The following is an 18,080-nucleotide window of genomic DNA, read 5'->3' on the forward strand; positions in this document are numbered from 1 at the left end:
AGTGCCTGCACACGTCTCTCTCCTCAAAGACATATCGGGGACATCCGAGGGGCTTTAATGGGACATCAGTTACCACTGTGTGACTAAGAAAGAAAGGGGTCCTCTCTCTGGTACCCACAGATCACAAGGTGCCCTGTATATCCCCAAACAAGAAAGCCCCTTCCCCAAAGCCCACTATCCACCCTCTGATCTCAGCAGGCTCTTTGATGCTGTCCTTCATACTTTGTACCTAGAGGAGGCTTCTCTTTTAAAAAAATTTTTTTAACATTTATTCATTTTTGAGACAGAGACAGAGCATGAGCGGGGGAAGGTCAGAGAGAGAGGGAGACTCAGAATCCGAAACAGGCTCCAGGCTCTGAGCTGTCAGCACAGAGCCCGACGCGGGGCTCGAACTCACAGACCGCGAGATCATGACCTGAGCCGAAGTTGGATGTCCAACCGACTGAGCCACCCAGGTGCCCCAAGGCTTCTCTTTTTAAAGAGCCCAGTGAGCTCTTGGCTGGATTTTCTTTTGGACTCTGCTCTACTTGGCATCAGGCCCTGCAAACTCCCGCCAAACACTCACTAACCGTGATGGAACTCTCTCTCGTGTAAGGAGAGACTGAAATAGATGTGTGTTTGGAGGCTTACAAACTGAGTGCGATTCCACCACCGCGGACACCAGCAAGGCCACCGACAACTGCATTTCCCGCCCTGTCTTGTGTTTTAAGAATGGGTTCCAAAATCTACAAGTCTGGGAGCCACCAGGCCACAGAGACATAGAAATGAGGTGGGAAGAACAACAGATGTGGCTAGAAGGGAGAACAGGGGCTGTTGGTGAGGGCTCTGCCTGTTACGCTAAAGCATTTGGTTTTTGAACAAGTGAATGGCACGCCTAAGTGGATAATCTAGAAAGTTCACTCAGCATCTGATGCAAAGAATGGATTGGAGGACTGAGCTTGGAAGCAAAGAGGTTACTGCAGTGGCCCCGGTGAGAAGTGACATGGGCTGTAGGCGCGGGGGGCCAGACAGAAGGAATGAATTCAGGAGTCCAATCTGTCGTTATGTTCTCCTGTCCGTTAGACTGTAAACTCCGTGAGGCACCATCGGGTCTGTCTGGCTCATTCTGTTAGCCCTGTGCCTAGGACAGGACCTGGCACATACCAGGTAGTTCATAAACACCCTGTTGAATAGATGAGTGATCAAGGACTTAGGAAGGAGGGACAGGTTGGGGACTAAGACGGTTAGGAAAGCCCCGTTTGGCGCATCCATGTAAAGCTCTGCAGCAGGCAGCTGTAAAGCTAGGTCCCGAGCTCCGGACAGAGGAGGGCTGCGGCGGCGGGGGGAGTCACCTGTATAATCAGACCCTGGCAAAGAACTGAGCGCGCCTAGGCAGGAGGTTAACACCGAGGCTACCCTGCCAGTGAATTACCACGCAGGTTCCGTGGCCTCTCCCCAGACGTGATGGACCAGGAATCCGCAAGTGTAGCGCCTGCGCGTAGCAGAGCAGGTGGGGCAAGAGGACAGCGGCAGGGGAGGTGACTTTGGGTGGCGAAGGGACGAGCCACGCCCGCGTCTCCGCCCCGCCGGGACCTTTGGTTACACTTGGCTCCGCGCCGCCACGCCTCCCGCCCTCCGATTGGCCACCGTCCCGCCCGCGCCCCCAGCCTCGGCCAATGGGGACGGCGCGCGCCGGAAGCCGGAAGCCCCGCGGCGCCGGCGTCCCTCAAGTAGCTGCCGCGCGGCGCCATGAGAGGCTTCGGGACCGCGCTGACGGCGCGGCGTCTCTTCCCCCTGCGGCTTCCTCCGCGGCCGCCCGGACCCCGGCTGTCGAGCGGGCGGGCGGCGGCGGAGGCGGGCGCCCTGGAGCGGGCCATGGACGAGCTGCTGCGCCGCGCAGTGCCCGCCACGCCGGCCTACGAGCTGCGCGAGAAGACGCCGGCGCCGGCCGAGGGCCAGTGCGCGGACTTCGTGAGCTTCTACGGCGGCCTGGCCGAGGCGGCCGAGCGCGCCGAGCTGCTGAGCCGCCTGGCGCGGGGCTTCGGCGTGGACCACGGCCAGGTGGCCGAGCAGAGCGCCGGCGTGCTCCAGCTGCGCCAGCAGCCGCGGGAGGCGGCCGTGCTGCTGCAGGCCGAGGACCGGCTGCGCTACGCGCTGGTGCCGCGCTACCGCGGCCTCTTCCACCACATCAGCAAGCTGGACGGCGGCGTGCGCTTCCTGGTGCGGCTGCGGGCCGACCTGCTCGAGGCGCAGGCGCTCAAGCTGGTGGAGGGGCCGCACGTCCGGGTAAGGCCTGGCCCCGGGCCGCCCCCCGCCTCGCACCAGGTCCTCGATCTTGATGGCCCTCCCCGGAGAGTCCTCACCTGCCCCTGCAGCCCCAGACACTCCACCTTCCCCAGCCCGAAGCCGCGCACACTTTGCCCCGAGTTACAGCCCCCTGAACCCCTGCCCCGTCCCCTTCCTTCCCAGGCTTTCTGAATCCCTGCCTGGTTCCACTGTTGACCCTTACTAGAGACTCAGCACCGCGTGCCTTTAACGTGACTGTCACTCCTCCTTCCTGGTTAGCGTGCTCCACGAAGTCTCTTTTTTACCGTTTTAGCCGGGAGTTTCCTGTATGCGGTATACTTGAACCAGTACCAAACCGAGCACCACGTAGCCTCCAAAAACCCAGGTGGTGTCTGCACACGTTAGCTGCACACTCATTCTGTGTGTAAGCCTCGTTGTCTGAGAAACCCTTTGGAACGCACAAAGATGATGTCTCTGGGCTCTGCCGCCTGGCTGGGCAGGACATTTCACTTTCCTGAGTTCAGCCCTGAAATGTGATGATTCCAAGTTGAGTACTTGAGTGATCAGGTGCGTAGCACGGTGGGCTCATGTTGGATGCAAGTAAATACGGTAGGATTTAAAAAACGACACAAAAGATCCCGATAGGCGAATATAGTGCTCTTATGCTATTGGTATTAAATACGAAAGGACCACTAACCTGCCCTTTGAGTGAACAACGACCAAAAAATGATGTAAGTGTTTCAAGAAGCGTCTGTTGTTCAGAACTTTTTAAGGTGCAGTTGGCTTTAAAAAATTGAACAGTTGATCGGTTATGTCCTAATTCACTTAGAACTCTAACACTGGCACAGTAATTTTCATGTTCATTGCCTCATTCTTACGTGGGTTAAGGAGACAGACACTGAGGGGGGGAAACTTGACCAAGAACTTAGAGCAAATAGATATGTCTCCGATCACCTACGCACATCTTAAGTCTGGGGTTCTTCGTGGTACGCTTTATAACCACGTCCTGCTGCGGGAGTTACGGTGTTCACGAAAGACTTTATCTGTGTGCCTAGAGATCGTGTATCGTTAAGGATGGGGTTCGTTTCAGTGGTAATAGTGCTGTGAATCGATTACTCATGATGGCTGCTTAACTTGTAACGCCGAGATCTGAATTGATCATGATTCTGGCTCAAGCCCGGTCTGAATGGCCGAGACTGTGTTCGACACACCGTGTGCATTCCCATCTGCTTGGGTCTAGTCTTCCATCCAAGCATACTTTATTTTTTTCTTGAAGCAGGGACCAGCGCTCCATGCTGGTTTTTCTGAATCTTGATTCTTACTGCCTGGGAGACTGAAGAGTTGGGCAGAATGTCGCCTGTCCCAGAATGAAATCGTTTACCTGTCTGTCCATCCATCTGTGTGACTTGCGACCACTGGACATGGTCTTGGCACTAAGGTCACTCGGTCCAGAAGCTTCCACTCTAGTACGGGAAGAGTTAGCAGCAGGCACGGTGATGGTAGGTGCTTCCATGCACTTGCTCGTTTGCCAGCAAGCCATAGGGACGTGTTGTACAGAGGAAATGATTAAAGCTTGTCAAAGTCAAGTGCAGTGCCCAGGGTGCAGAGCAGGAACTCGAGCCCCGTCCTCATGACTCCCGAATTGTGTACTTTGTCGCCACACGTTGATTCTCAGAGTTGACGACTGGACTAGATCTGAAAGGGATTTGTTTTCTTAGAATCTGCCTTTTTCCACAAAATCAAGGGCAAGATGAGACAACCCGGTTAGTTAATGGGTTTGTTTTATTTAGTTTTACCAAATCAGTTTAGTATTGTCTGGTTGCGACTGCATTTGCTCTTTCCAAGAGTAAACGTACAAACTTCCGTCTCATCACTAACCTCAGTGCTCATCTTTCTCTGACACCACAAGTCGGTCTTTACTCCCTTGAAGGCCCGAAGGACCAACATTTAATGTCTTTCTTTTGGCATTTTTGGCTTACGCCGAACCACCCTGGACATTGCCAGCCGTACCGTCCATTTCTTGCCCCTCTCCACAGAACCTCTCTGCGGCCACGCCGGCTCTTTGACGGAAAGTTCCTGAACACACATTCCTGCGCCATTCTTGCCTGGGAAGCCCGTTAGAGTAGGAGCTGCTCATCACTGAGCCTTTCCAACACTCCAGTGCAAGGTGGCCTTACCTGGTCTGACGGTTCACGGGCTACGATGCATGAGACGAGACTCCCAGGTCCCCCGCCACAAGAGCAGGTCGGCACATACTGCTCCCAACTGTCTTGACATCAGACCATTCCACGCAGAGCCTTGAGCCTGGAGGGAAGCCCAGAGGGCTTGGAAGGTTTGTGCACAGCCAACGGAGGCGTTGTGTCAGACACTTGGACTGCCGATTTCAGGCTGTTGGCCCCAGTGATTTCTGAGGGCCCATCCAGTTCTCAGTCCTCCGATCAGTCCTCCGATCTCAGTGAGATGTTACTGAATGTGTCCATGCCTTTGCTCTTCCCCGCACGAGAAAAGGTGGCTGTCGTGCAGGCTGGAAGGTGGCAGCTGGAAGCCGTGACGTTGAGACTTGTTTGGGGGAGAGGGACGTGCTCCAGGGAGATCCCAAGCTGCCAGCGACACCAGGCCCTCCGGGGTTCAGGCTTCCTTTGATTTTTCAACCAAGGCTGTGCACACACAGAGGAAACATCGCATACCCACAGGCAGAAAGTCATGTGGAGTAAAGATCTTTCTTGAACAAAGGATGACGACTGTAGCCTGACCTTTGCGTCCGTGTGTGGTCTGGACACACTGGGTGCAAGACGCCTCTTCCAGGTGCTGAGTCACCCCTCTTGGCTTTCTCTGCCTGAAAATTCGGGCCTTGTGTCTAGTGCATGTAACCGTTAGTGCTGCAGCCATGGATTTCCTTCTCCCGTGTCCCACGTAGTCACGTAACAGTTTTCTCAACCCCTGTCACTTAAGTCGTTCAGAGAGTCATCTTTTCTGTCCCTGGAAAATGTCACTGGGATCCGGCCTTGTACTCTGTCGCCAGAATCACTTAGTGTGTGTGCCGCGCTTTGACTCTGTTTCTTCTCCCGCATTCTGGGTTTTGCATCCAAGCTGATGAGGCAACGCAGCTGGAACTTTCTGCGTTTAGGAACACACTGTCGGAAAGTACTGCAAGCTTGGCACGCGAAGCTTTAAGGCAGGAGTCTCGGGCGCCAGGGGCCTGGGGTGCCCCGTGATGCTGGGGGGAGCAGGGAGCTTTGCTCCGCCAGCGCCTCGGATCTCGGCACCCTTCACCGTGGGCACACAGCACCTCACCACAGCTGTGCTGCTCCCCGGCACCTGCTGACTTCCGGACACGCTAGAGGAAGTCACGTGAACACGCTCCAGTTGCCGTGCGGGCTGCTACGGATTCAGCCCCGAGCATTTACCCCGGGATGTGTGTCTGCCACGCGCTCTTGGGTGCCGAGTCCTGTAGGACGCCGTGGCATTTTCAGGAGAGCCAGCTAGCGTGAGGCCCACAGCCATGCTGATGGGGCGTCTCTGGCGGGACAGCGGAAGACGCGCCATGTGGAGATGGAAGGGGCCGGTTCCCGGTGCCCTCTTTGCCATCCACTGGGTACAGTCATGGTTTCTGGTGGTTTTAGCCCATTGGCCGTGCGCCGACGTGAGAGGTTGCGCCGGCGGCTGCAACGCTCAAGGTCAGCCTGCTTCTCTTCCGGGAAATGCTGTGAGGGTTGTTCGGCTTTGCTAAAAATAAGGTTTACAGACGAGGGCACGGTTTGTCCGGCTCTTGGTCTCTGCCCCGGGGGGGTTGTGATTACCGGACGTCGGGCTGTGAGGATCAGTGCACGCTTGCTGTGTGTGTGGTCTAGACGCTTTTTGGTTTTCTCCGGAGGCGTCTCCGAAGGCCTCTTGGGGTTGAAGAGTGCAGTTTCTCAGGGAGAAAGTCCCCCGTGAGGCTGAGTTGAGTCCATATTCTAGAAGGTCTGAGCACTGTCCAGCAGTTTGGGGACACCGGAGGGAAGTTGGCATTTAGAAAACCGAAGGGTTTCCTGATGGCAGTTTGAGCGGAGAAATTCCAGTGGGGTGAAAGGTGTGCAGGCCTTGACGGGGGGGGGGGGGGGGGTGGGGGGGCTAAACTCGTGCCAGACGGGCCGGCATCCCCACCGCTGCGATGTCAGGCCGCACCCAACACCTTGTCGTCCGGCCTCTTTTAGTGACATGTCCTGCTTTTCAGTGAACACAGAGGTCCTTGTTGGCTCTCCTAAATTCTGTGCTTAGCTAAACGAAAAAGGACCTTATTTGTAGTTCATCAAGGCTGGCCCAGTCGTCTGGGGTGGTGTTGGGGGGGGCGGGGGCCTCTATCAGTTGGAATCAGACCTAAAATGTCTTCGCTGTGGCCCTGTGACCCTGTCCTGTGCTTCGGGCCCGCTTGCCCAGCTCAGGGCTTCCGAGCAGTGAAAACTAGCTTTTCTCCACATTCCAGACATCGGGAGATCTTGATAGCCAAAAACTCCAGAAGAGAGAGTGGGGGACCGCTTTTTATCTGCCAGAAGGGGAGGCTGGCTGGCCTTCTGCTCAGTGTCCTCCAAGATAGCAGGCGTTGGCGGGTCCGGAAGACTGAGCCCACACTGACTGGCATCCCCGGCAGTTGTGAGTGGGAGTCTTGGATCGAACACCTGACAACTGATGGCTGAATTGATGAGCGAGAAGCCTAGGCAGTTTCTCTCCCTCCTGCTGTCGGTGATCCCGCAGCCTTCGGGCCGCTGGTGCCTTCCAGCAGGGGCGGCTGCGGCCGGTGGGCGCTGAGCCTGGGGACGTGTGCCCTTTCACCTAGATACCCAGCTCTCATGTAGCAGTGTCACATTTCATAGCCGTCAGTAGCCCGAAATAGAACGAAGAGGCCTTGGAGGGCGAGCTCTCATCAGCCAAGCCATTTCTTTCGTAATTAATCCCGAATCGATACCGAAGCCAGGCATGTCCCGCACTCTCCTGTTAGGGATGCGCTGGAGATGCCCGCACACCCTCCATGGAGTTCGGCCGATCCAGTCCCAACCGTCCAGTGTGGAGGTTCCCAGTCCGGCGTCTGTGAACCTCTGGGGATGATCCATAGATGAGTTTCACAGGCCATCCACGATTCCCAGGAAACTGGGTGCAAAAATTGAGGAATGTGTGTGCATTTTTCTGGGGAGCAGGTCCGTGGTTTTTAGCAAGCACTCGAGCGCGTGAAGACCCCGGGAAGTTCAAGAACCGCTGTGATCCGGTGTAGTGAACACAGTTGTGTGAGCAGCCGTCTGTATGCCTGGCACTTGGCCTCTCTTGGCCTCCCTTCCTGCCCCTTCATCCTCTCCACTCTCTAGTCCGTCTCCCCGTTTTCGTGTGGCATCAGGCTGTTAACCGTCCTCCACATGGGAGAGCCCGCTGAGTGCCTCTGGATCCAGAGGTGTGAAGCCAAAGCCACGTCTGCCCTCACCGAGCGTGGAGCTGAGGGAGGGAGACCGGGTTATGGAGTTCGGAGTTAAAGAGAATCGCAAAGGGCATCTGGTCCAACCATTAAATCCTTAAAACGGCTCCACCAAATCCTTGTAAACCCTGCCCTTGGTCCCCGCTCGTGGTGATGTTCACTCTCCCCGGATAGCATCTGTGGTCAACCCTGGCTATTCCAGGCTTCTCCTTTACGTTAAATTCGGTCCAAGTCTATCTGTCCGTGACTCCCCCTTGCTGGTCCTAAGTTTACCTCCCTCTTTGCCCCCATGGGGTCCCACAGAACAAATCGGTGGCTGGTTCTGTGCCCCAGGCCTTAAATATTTAAAGAGGGATCTTACTTCATTCTGAAAGCTTTTCAGAGCCACCAGCCCTTTATTTTACTAACTTCAAGCTTATCCTCCAGTGACACAGTTGTGAGTCCTTTCGTTTACCAGGGAATAAAATGTGGACATTTTTACAGCTTTTATGGTGGTAGCTCTCTGTCAATTCTGTACTGGATATACTGAGATGTGTGTTATTCTTCAGTAACATTCAGCGTATCTGTTAGTATGTAGTTCATCTGTGAATAACAGAGACCCGAAATAATGGTGGTTTGAATAAGACAGAAGTCTGTCTCTCATGTAAAAGTCTGGAGGTAGACACCCCAGGGCTGATTCTGTTCTGTGATGCCCTCAGTTGACCCTGACTTCCGTCTGTTGTTCTCCCCGAAAACCTTCCTCCCCAAAGTTACCTCATGGCCCAGGATGGCTGCTCCAGCTCTAGCCATCACATCACCTTCCAGGCTGGGTCTGCCCCTGCGCCCTCGCCTTGCCCTGGGTGCCTCCGGTTCCGTTCTTGCTTGAAAGGTTTTTGGGCGCACGTGTCTTGGATGGCAAAGTCGGCTCCTCACTTCCGGAAGTAGATTAGATGTAATCAGTGAAGTGAACGTAGAACAATGTCATCAAATCTAAGGTCACCGATTGCCAGACACACTCTATTCTGTGTCCCACTAAGGTAGACAAAAATGCTACGAGTGAAGCGGTGACCCCGCCATCGTTTGCAAGATGAATCCCGACTTCAGAGACGTTACAATATGAAAACGCGCACCTTTGAGTTGGCGGATATGGTGCCTGGACCCCCCGGTACTTGCCCCTTTCAGGAAACAAGAGACGTTTGGGCACGTCCCAGAATGTTCCCGAGAGGGGGATGTCCTGATCCCCACGCCCCCCGTGTTACCGTTCCCTTCGTGGCGCACCAGCCGTGGCTCTGTCGACTTCACAAGTTCCAGTCGCGTTCACTGTGGCGCGTGAGCTGGAACACGCCGTCCGATCGGGCAGCTCCGCTCAGATCGAAAGCTCCCGCTGAGGTCTTACTGACGGGGGTGGCCGGGCGGGGCAAAAGAGCCGGGTGCCGGCCACCTGGGTGGGGTGAGTCCCGCGGAGCTGTCACCGAGGAAGCCGTTGGGAGAAGCACCCCGCGGTCTGCTTTCGCGTCCCTCTTGCCTGCTTGATCCCCCCGTGTCGGCTGGTGGTGGCACAGAGGCGGGCTGGCCGGCCTGTCCCCAGAAGCCAGCACTCTGTGTTCTCCCTTTCAGGAGATGAACGGAGTGCTGAAGGGCATGCTCTCAGAGTGGTTCTCTTCGGGCTTCCTGAGCCTGGAACGGGTCACCTGGCACTCGCCGTGTGAGGTCCTGCAGAAAATCAGCGAGTAAGTATTCAAGTTGTCACTTTTCCTGAACGGGAGCTGAAAGCCGGCCTCTGTCCGCGTGCGTTGTGGCCCAAGCACAACGTGTGTGGCCCATGGTCAAGTGCACAGCCCGCCTCTCCCCACACCCCATTCTCAGAGACACAGGGTCCCGCTGGGCCGACTCCTGGCGTTAGTGACCCCAACGGCATCTGGCTCCCGTAGTTGTGACAGCACCTCCCTGGCGTAAGTCTCTGGATGGGCTGTGTGGGGCGTGGTCCCTGCGTGCGCAGGACACGGCGAAGCCCAAGCGGTCCCCACGGACAGGAGCCGCTCTTCCCTCGCGGGTCTTGGTGCCCATGCCGTCTTATAGACACTGAGGCTCGCGAAAGGCTGCGCTTTGAAGCGTGACAAACCCGAGGGGCTCCCATTTGACACGTTGCAAACAACATGTGGCTGACGAGGCCGCTGGACAACCCGGGCTGCGTGTTTGCAGCACGGACTTCACGCCGCAGACTCGGAGGAGAGAGCGGCCGGGAGGTGCAAGCATCCTCAGGTCACCCGTGTCAGGATCTGCTTCCGGGGGCCTGCAAGCTAGCCTTGAGACCAGGTGTTAAGAAGCAGGGGACAGTTTGTGGGTCCGAGGGTCATTAGCTGCTGTTCCTGTCAGCCAGCGCTGTTTCACATTAAAACGGTTTTCTTTGAATTTTCCTGGCAGGTCTGTGGAGGCTGCATGCGAAGGACGGATGGACTGTAGTGAGGACTGGGCCTCACTGAGCGAGCCACCAAGGCTCCCTTGGCAGTGTGCACAGGAATCGGCAGTGGTTACGTACCTTGCGAGCTGTCCCCCTGGCTTACTTCTTTCTGACTTTCCCCCAGGTCTGAGGCCGTGCATCCTGTAAAAAACTGGATGGATATGAAACGACGCGTCGGGCCTTACAGGAGGTGCTATTTCTTTTCTCACTGTGCAAGCCCCGAGGAGCCCTTGGTCGTGCTGCACGTGGCGCTGACCAGCGAGATCTCCAGCAACATCCAGGTACCCGCGGACGGCCGGCTCAGGGCCGCGTCGCAGAGTCCCTGACGCTGTTTTAAACGTGGTTGTGTCCCCCCCCCCCCCCCCCCCCGTGAAGTAGATTGCCCCAGGCATCTGTGGAGTTTTGAATCGGCTAGAGAAAATCTCCTGGTCTGTGGCTACAGAGTGTAGACACGTCGTGTATAGACAGTTCCAGAACAAGGATGGCACTCCTCTGGGGACATCGACCTGCCGCTAAGACGTGGCTAAGGAAGGAAGGGTGCACCCTTCAACACTTTAGTGGTCGTTAAGGGGCCCCGGGGCCCCACGGGTTTCAAGACCCGTGGTTAAAACACTGAAAATCAGACCGTGCGGCGTGCCTGAGGTGGGCCCAGAGCTCGGCCCGGGGAGCCGAGGAGCCGGGACCCTTTTGGCAGGCGCTGCCTGCTCTGGGGTGGACGGGAAGGAGCAGATCCCTCCTGCCGGGGCTGGAGAAGAACCAGTGCGGGGGCTGGGAGCAGGGGCCTGACCACGGGGAGGGTGAAGCAGGCGAGGGAGCGGAGACCCTGGGGCACTTGGGGCTTGTCAGAGCGCGGGGCCCGGTGGGCTGCGGCTCTGGGTCCGGGATGGCCGGTCCGGAAGCTGGAAAGATGATACCAGATCCCAGGATGGGCATCCAGGCAGCCTTTCATGGTACCAGAAGGTGGAGAGACCAAGCAGGGCAATCGGGCGGGTGTTCTTGACCTCCACGGAGAAAGTCCCTCGTGAATGTTGCGTTTGCGGGACCCGCACGCGCTGGAAGCTGCCACAGCCTCTCTGAGGGCAGTTTGGCGACGTCTGTGAAAACAGAAGACGTGCGTTCTGTGCGACCTACAATCTCCACTCTGGGGAGTTCTCCCTTCGTGATGCTCAGACCTGGGAGCGTGGACGGTTGCTCGCTGTCCGGGTCTTGAACGGCCGGAAATTCAGGCTCCAGACCAGCATGATCGGTGTGCGCTTAAACATATAGGGGTCGAGCGTTTGCTGGGTGCCCGTCAGCTCACGAGCCATGTCCCCGCGTCCCTGCTCGTGCCACCCTAGGCATTCAGCGTTTCTCCTGTTATTCTTGTCCTCGTGGACGCGAGGAGACTGAGGCTTAGGGTAATTTGGGAGACCTGCCCACGATCCCAGTACCAGTAAGGGTGAGACCGGGGTTCCACCCCAGCGCTCAGGGCGTGGGAGAATGGAGCGCGTGGGCGCGGGGAGACAGCGTGTGCGCAGGGTGTGCGTGTGTGCGTGTGTGTGTGTGTTGAAGTGTGCACGCGCCTACGCCATTGGGACAGACTGGAAGGTGTTCACCGGAAGGTTAACAGCAGGACTTGGTTTGGGAATAACTTGTGCTTTCTTCCTCACGCGTACACGTTTTGCCTCGTTGATATCATGCAGTCTCTTGTGTAACCAAAGAAAGATTCATTTGTGTTTTGAAAACTTAAAAAAAAAAGGCTTGCTGGAACATTTTGAGCAAGGAACACAAGGTAACCTGCAGCATTCCAGAAAGACAGCGGAGGCGACCTCACACGGTGAAGAGTGGGCGTCCTGACCCAGGTGGCACCGAGCTGTCAGAGCACGGCCCCGGGGGGTGTCCCTGGCCCTTTGTCCCCATCCACCCCGCCTTCCTACAGGAGCGGCGTTCTTAGCTCTTCAGAAGCCACAGGAAAGACCCTTTGAGCATCTCCAGGGGGTGAAAGCTCGAGGATGTCGTCCCCCGGGGGACATGCACAGACCCGCACATTCCACACACAATTTCACAAAGCTCGTGGACTCCCAGACCTCGTGGAGGGAACACCCCCGCTGCCAGAATCGGGTGTCGCTGATGGAAGTTAGCAGCTTAAATGCGTGCTGGGAAGCAAGCTGGTGCACCTGCCTCGAAGCAAACTGGAGGTCCCCGCCTGCCGTTCCGCTGTTGTCCGGTGACCTTCAGAGTGTTGAGGTTCAGAAAACCACACCCAGAACTCGGAGCTAATAAAATCAGCCTTGGCTAAGGGACTTCCCAGTAGGAGTCTTTCTGCATTACTTCGTGTGCGTGTCTGTGCGGATGTGTGTTTTCCCCAAGGAAAAACAAGGACGTAGCACAAAATCAAAAGGGTACGGAAAGGTGAACTTGCTGAGAGAAAGACTTTATGGGATTGCGTGTGGCCTGTTGGGAAATCTGAAAGCCCAGAGTTCAGAGACAAGAAGCGAGAATGACTGCAGGGTAGAGCGGTCAGGCCCACACAGGGCAGCCACGGAGAGGGAGGCGCTGGCCTACCAGCCGGGTCGGCGGGTTACGTCTGGTGCTGGCGGGGAGGAGATGCATCCGTCTCTGACCACACAGAGGCCCGGAAAAGGCAAAGGGAACACGCATTGCTTGTTGAGAAGTTCGCTGCGATAGAAACAGTGCAGGGGGAGCAGACAACCCAGGGAGGCCGTGCGTTGCCGCCTCCGGAGAGGTCTCAAACCGGAACAGGCCTTGGGTCTCGAGAGCCGAGGCCCCGAACAGGGCCGAGGTCTCCGGGCTCCCATCCTCACTGGCTTCTCCCGGCCCCGAGAGGTAGGGCAGGCGTGGGAAGCGGGGGGCCCAAGCCCACCATGACCACCGTGGTGTTTTCCAGGCCATAGTGAAGGAGTGTCCCCCGTCGGAGACGGAGGAGGGGAGCCAGATCTCTGCGGCCATCTTCTACTCCATCAGCCTGACGCAGCCCGGACTGCAGGGGGTAGAGCTGGGCACCTTCCTCGTCAAGCGAGTGCTCAAGGAGCTGCAGGTGGGAACGGTGCGGGGGCAGGGGGTGTCAGCCCCTGGGGACGGGGGACCGGAGGGGATCTAGAGGGAGGTAGGAGAGGTGGAAAGGGCCAGATGGCCCTTGGCACGCTCTAGGCTCCCCGAGAACACTCAGGACGGAGGCAGTGCCGAGGTTAGACCCGGCAGCTTGCGGGCAGATAGGCTGGCTTTTTTTTTTTTTTTTGGTAATAACTTCTGTCCGTTACCCTGGGAAAAGCCCCTCGCCACCCTACAGCAGAAACGCTCAGGTTCTGTCTGGGTCTAGCTTTTTGAAACTCTCTCCTAAGGGGCTTGAGTGAGCCGCAATGGGCAGAATCGAATTAAAGGTAAAATAATTAGGTTGCTAATAATTGGCTCTGAGAGTGGTATCCTCCTATTTGCGTGGTTTCAGCAGTGTCGCTGCAGCAGAAACCCTTCCGTGGAGAGCGACGGAGTGGAATTAAAACGTCAGCGTGCTTTGCATTAAATTCCTAATCAATCTTAAATCTGAGAACTCAGGGTTCAGCAGGCGATCAGCGTCATTAGAATCACTCTCTGTCACTTCTTCCCTGGAGGCGATAAGGAGCCACATCTAATTAATTTAAGTTTCTTCTTTCCTTCTTCTTTGCTGAGGTGTTGATGAATGGGGTGGGGGGGCGGGGGCGTATCGGTGAGAAAGGCGGAGTCGGAGGTTCACCCGCAGAGTCGATTTCCGAATCGGTCAGATTTGGCCCCTCAGCCCAGTAGCCATCCTGCTGGCTGGTCACAGCACCCCGCCGTGAGCCAGAGAGTCACCAGAGAGAATCCCAAAAAGCCGTGTCACTCTTCTGCACGAGAGTGTTCATCGCGGTTTATAAAGGCAGACCCTCGAGAGGAACACGGTTAGGAGAACCCTGGTACAGTCTTATCTTTTACTCTGTTAAGTTACGTGTCTGGATTCTGAATGAAAAGGAGAAAATTGTCACAACGTAAGTTCAGAAAGCAGGGATAGAAGTTAAATGCCTCGCCCGCGTAAAAACCGGAGAAAGACGGAGTTACACTTTATCAACCCTGGAGACTAAGTTATCTCAAGTTGTGGACGATGGTAGTTTTGGGTTTTTTTTTTTTCCTTCCATCATACATTAAAAAAATTCACGTGTAGTGACCATAAATTACATTTTTAATCAGAAAATGCTGCGTTTAAAAAAAAAAAAAAAAACTTGTCCTTGAGATGTCGCTGTAATTTGAACATGAACCGTCCTGTCTGCTATGGAGAAACCCCCGGTGCCTCCCCGCCTTCTGGCCCACAGTCCACACCCACTGTGGGCTAGCTCTACAAGCGATGATTTGTTCAGTACACGGTCACCGGGTAAAATGGCAGGCCGAGCCGTGTGGCCACAGAGCAGTCCCCGGGAGGGGCACGGCAGACCAGACGCTCCGGAGATGCGGTCACTGGACCGCGTGCCCCACTTCTCAGCAGCAGCCCCTGCTCATGTCGGGCCGGGCCCCTGACTGGCCATTCTGACAGGTGGCGTGGGCAGGGCAGCCGTCGTAGAGGCTCGCCTTGGGGACTCAGGGTATCTCTAGGGCCTGGCATGTGTCAGCTTCTTCATAAATGCCCCTCGAAAGGAGAAAATGCACCCCAGAGGGCACGTGGTAAACCGCAGAGCGACATGCAGCGCTTAATGGTGCGCGAATGACACGTGGAGAGGCGTTTCCGTCTCGGTGACATGCCTGCTGAGTTACGTGTGTGTGTGTTCTCTCCACCTTCCCTTCCCCACCCACCGTGCCCTACAGAGAGAGTTTCCTCATCTCGGGACGTTCTCAAGTCTGTCTCCTATCCCCGGCTTCACCAAGTGGCTTCTGGGGCTCCTGAACTCACAAGCAAAGGAACACGGGAGGAGTGAACTGCTCACAGATTCCGAATGTAAAGAGATCTCGGAGATCCTAGGCGGTCCCGTTAACGAGACCCTCAAGGTCTCGCTCAGCAGCAGCGAGTGGGTGAAGTCTGAGAAGCTGGTCAGGGTGCTGCAGGCCCCCTTGATGAGGCTCTGCGCCTGGTACCTGTACGGAGAGAAGCACCGGGGCTACGCCCTGAACCCCGTGGCAAACTTCCACCTGCAGAACGGGGCGGTGCTGTGGCGCCTCAACTGGCTGGCCGACACGAGCCTCAAGGGCGTCACCGGCTCCTGCGGCCTGATGGTCAACTACCGCTACTACCCGGAGGAGACGGCCGCCAACAGCACCAGCTACCTCTGCGCCAAGAACATCAAGGCTTCCGAGCAGGTGCTCAGCCTCGTGGCCCAGTTTCACAAGAACAGCAAACTTTAAACCTGCCCTCAAGCAATGTCTCTGACTCAGAAAAGGATCATTGTCTGGATGGGTCGGGGGGGGGGGGGGGGGGGGGGGGGGGGGGGTTGGGGTGGCGGATTATGGATCAAAAGAGCCTTTTTTAGTAAAGCAGAGTTGAAGTGCGCGCTCCTGCCCAGAGCAGGGCCGCACCGGAAGGCTGCGTCCTAACTCCCATCGCGAGAGAGCGAAGGCGTGGTGCCTGGCACGCGATGGGGGCTCCGGTGGACGCGGGGTGGGTGGGTGTGCTCTCCCCAGAAGAGCGGCCTGGCCCGCCGCCAGAGGGGGTGCGGTGGCACCTCCATCTTTAGAAAGGTCTAGAATCTCTGCTGGCTGTCATCCCGCGGTGGACCGGGCAGCCTCGCGAGGACCCCGGCAGGTGGCCCGGGTGAGAGTAGCTTTTCCCTCGAGCTTAGAACGTAATTCAGCCGTGGTTGTCTTAGCCGATTCTCTCCACTCGCCGCACAGGGATAGCGGGCTGTGCTCCATTTCGCTTAGATTTGGGAGATGCTGAATGTATGAAAATGTTCGTGACTGCACACCGTTTGCCAAAATCGCCGAGCACGCAAGGTGTGGTTGCCTGGGGCTTAAACCGGATCGGAGACAAAGATTGCGGTGCTGCAGGCTTCCAGTGATCCTCGTAGTACAGAACGGTTTTGTTCTGCGAAGCATTAAATAGGTGGTTATTTAAGACGGTGTGTGTGGTCACCTCCGAGAGCCGAGACCCCACGGGCTGGGCGTGTGCGGGTGTCCCGTGAAGGAGAGCGTGAGGAGAGAGAGGCAGGGAGGGGCGGGGTGTCCGTGTGTGCGTGTCCTCGCTCCTGCAGACGGGTCCCCCAGCCTTCCGTGCCCTTCATCTTCCAGACCCGACCCCCGGTCCTTGTGCGTCACCTCCCACGTGGGGCTGCTGCCTGATCATGAACGGCGTGACGGTGGTCGCCACTAGAAATTTCTCTCTCTCTGGATCCCGGGGGCAGCATTCCGGTGCTGCTCCACTTGGCCCCCAGCTAATCTAGTGCTTGAGCTCTGGAGCCCCACCAGGCCCGGGGTCCTCGCCCTCAAGGGGCTCGGGGAGAGTTCTTCCAGAGCTGCCTGCCTGAGACCCCAACCCCGCACCCCTGCGTTTCTCACCTTCTCGCATTATTTAGCCTCCTCTTGCGCAACTTTTCAAACCAAATACACAGAAGCGGACAGGATAGCCTAATGAGCCCACGTGCCTGTCACCCGGCTCCTGCCACACCCAGTGGTGGTTTTTTCTTGTCAAGCCTCTTGTCATGACTCCTCTCCGGCGCTTCGTCAGATGGGCCGGCTGGCTGGCCGGGCGGATGTGGGTGGTGCAGTGCTCTGAGTGTTGTACCCCCCCAAATTCCTATCTCGAACCCTCCCCGCCAAAGGTGATGGTGTTAGGAGGTGGGGATCAGTGCCCTTCACAAGAAGCCCCACGGAGCCCCCGGCCCCTTCTACCATGTGAGGTCAGAAGACGGCCCTCCCGCAGCCGTGCTAGCACCCTGACCTTGGATCTCCAGCCTCCACTCGGTCGGTGATATTTTGTCACAGCAGCCCAGACGGCCTGCGATGGATGGACGCGGGTGGGTGGGTGTCCTGTCTCTGGGTGTCAGTCCAAGTCACCGAAGGGAGGGAGCCGGGCCGCCTCGTGGTGCCGCGCTGGGCCGACGCTCACCTCACACCTTGTGTGCTACCGTCTGTTCAACCCCACGGCCCCCAGGAGGGCAGAGGCGGCTCAAACGGCACGGCTCACCGCTCCCTGTGGGGGACGACCAGACCGCCCAGGTGTACATATGTCATCCTTTGCAAAATAGCCCCGCAGCGGTGGGTTCAGAGGGCTGCAGCAGGTCACTGGATCCCCGCGTCGTGAATTTACGTCCCGCTGGTCACCGCCCACTGCCCAGGTGACGTCGGTACACGGGGGACACGGTAGCCGCGGGTGTAGGTGCTGTCTCCCAGACCTGGGCTCCAGCGCGCTTGCTCTCAGGGAACCCTGGACAACCCCTCGGACCACAGTGTCTTCCCCTGCAAAGTGCCCACAGAGGGGACAGACTCACAGCAGGTGCTCAGTACATGACTGTCCTTGGGTTCCATAGCGCGCCAGGTTCAGGCCTGAAGCTGTGCTCCGCGCCCCCCAACCATAGAGCCTGCTCTCCCTCCGTGTCCCCCACCTTCCCCTTCAGACCCCATCTGAGGAGAGGCTCTGCTCCCCTCCCCCTGAACCGCTGGTCGGAGCCCCGATACCTTCGTCTCGCTGCTTGGGGGTCTGTGCTTCAGACACCCCCACCCCCCCTGCTCCCTCCCCCAGTCTCTCTCCACAGGGGTTTGCCACAGGCTCAGTCCTCAGGTCTGCTAGAGATAGGGTTAATTCTGATTCGGGGATGCTGACGGTCTTGGGACCGACCCGCTCACACTTGCTCGTGGCCCCATCCTGTTCTGAAAGGCAGTGCGCGGCCTCACGGCTGGAGCCGCCTGGCCTCACCTTCCTCGGTCTCCCCATCTGTACACAGGGGAGCCACAGCACACGGGTACGTCAGGGCTGCTGAGAAGCCCGGAGGAGGGGAC

General features: G+C 57.3%; 1 protein-coding gene across 1 annotated transcript; it reads left to right on the plus strand.

Annotated features, from left to right (window-relative positions):
• Positions 1-1,683: 1,683 nt before the first annotated feature.
• On the plus strand, positions 1,684-16,200 carry MLYCD (malonyl-CoA decarboxylase). The gene is made up of 5 exons (XM_043599765.1): positions 1,684-2,265; positions 9,305-9,417; positions 10,273-10,429; positions 13,036-13,185; positions 14,958-16,200. The coding sequence occupies exons 1-5, from the start codon at positions 1,729-1,731 to the stop codon at positions 15,489-15,491; spliced, it is 1,491 nt and encodes a 496-aa protein (XP_043455700.1). The 5' UTR covers positions 1,684-1,728; the 3' UTR covers positions 15,492-16,200.
• The last annotated feature ends 1,880 nt before the right edge of the window (positions 16,201-18,080 follow it).

The sequence above is a fragment of the Prionailurus bengalensis genome, chromosome E2, assembly GCF_016509475.1.
Source record: "Prionailurus bengalensis isolate Pbe53 chromosome E2, Fcat_Pben_1.1_paternal_pri, whole genome shotgun sequence".
NCBI lineage: Eukaryota > Metazoa > Chordata > Mammalia > Carnivora > Felidae > Prionailurus > Prionailurus bengalensis.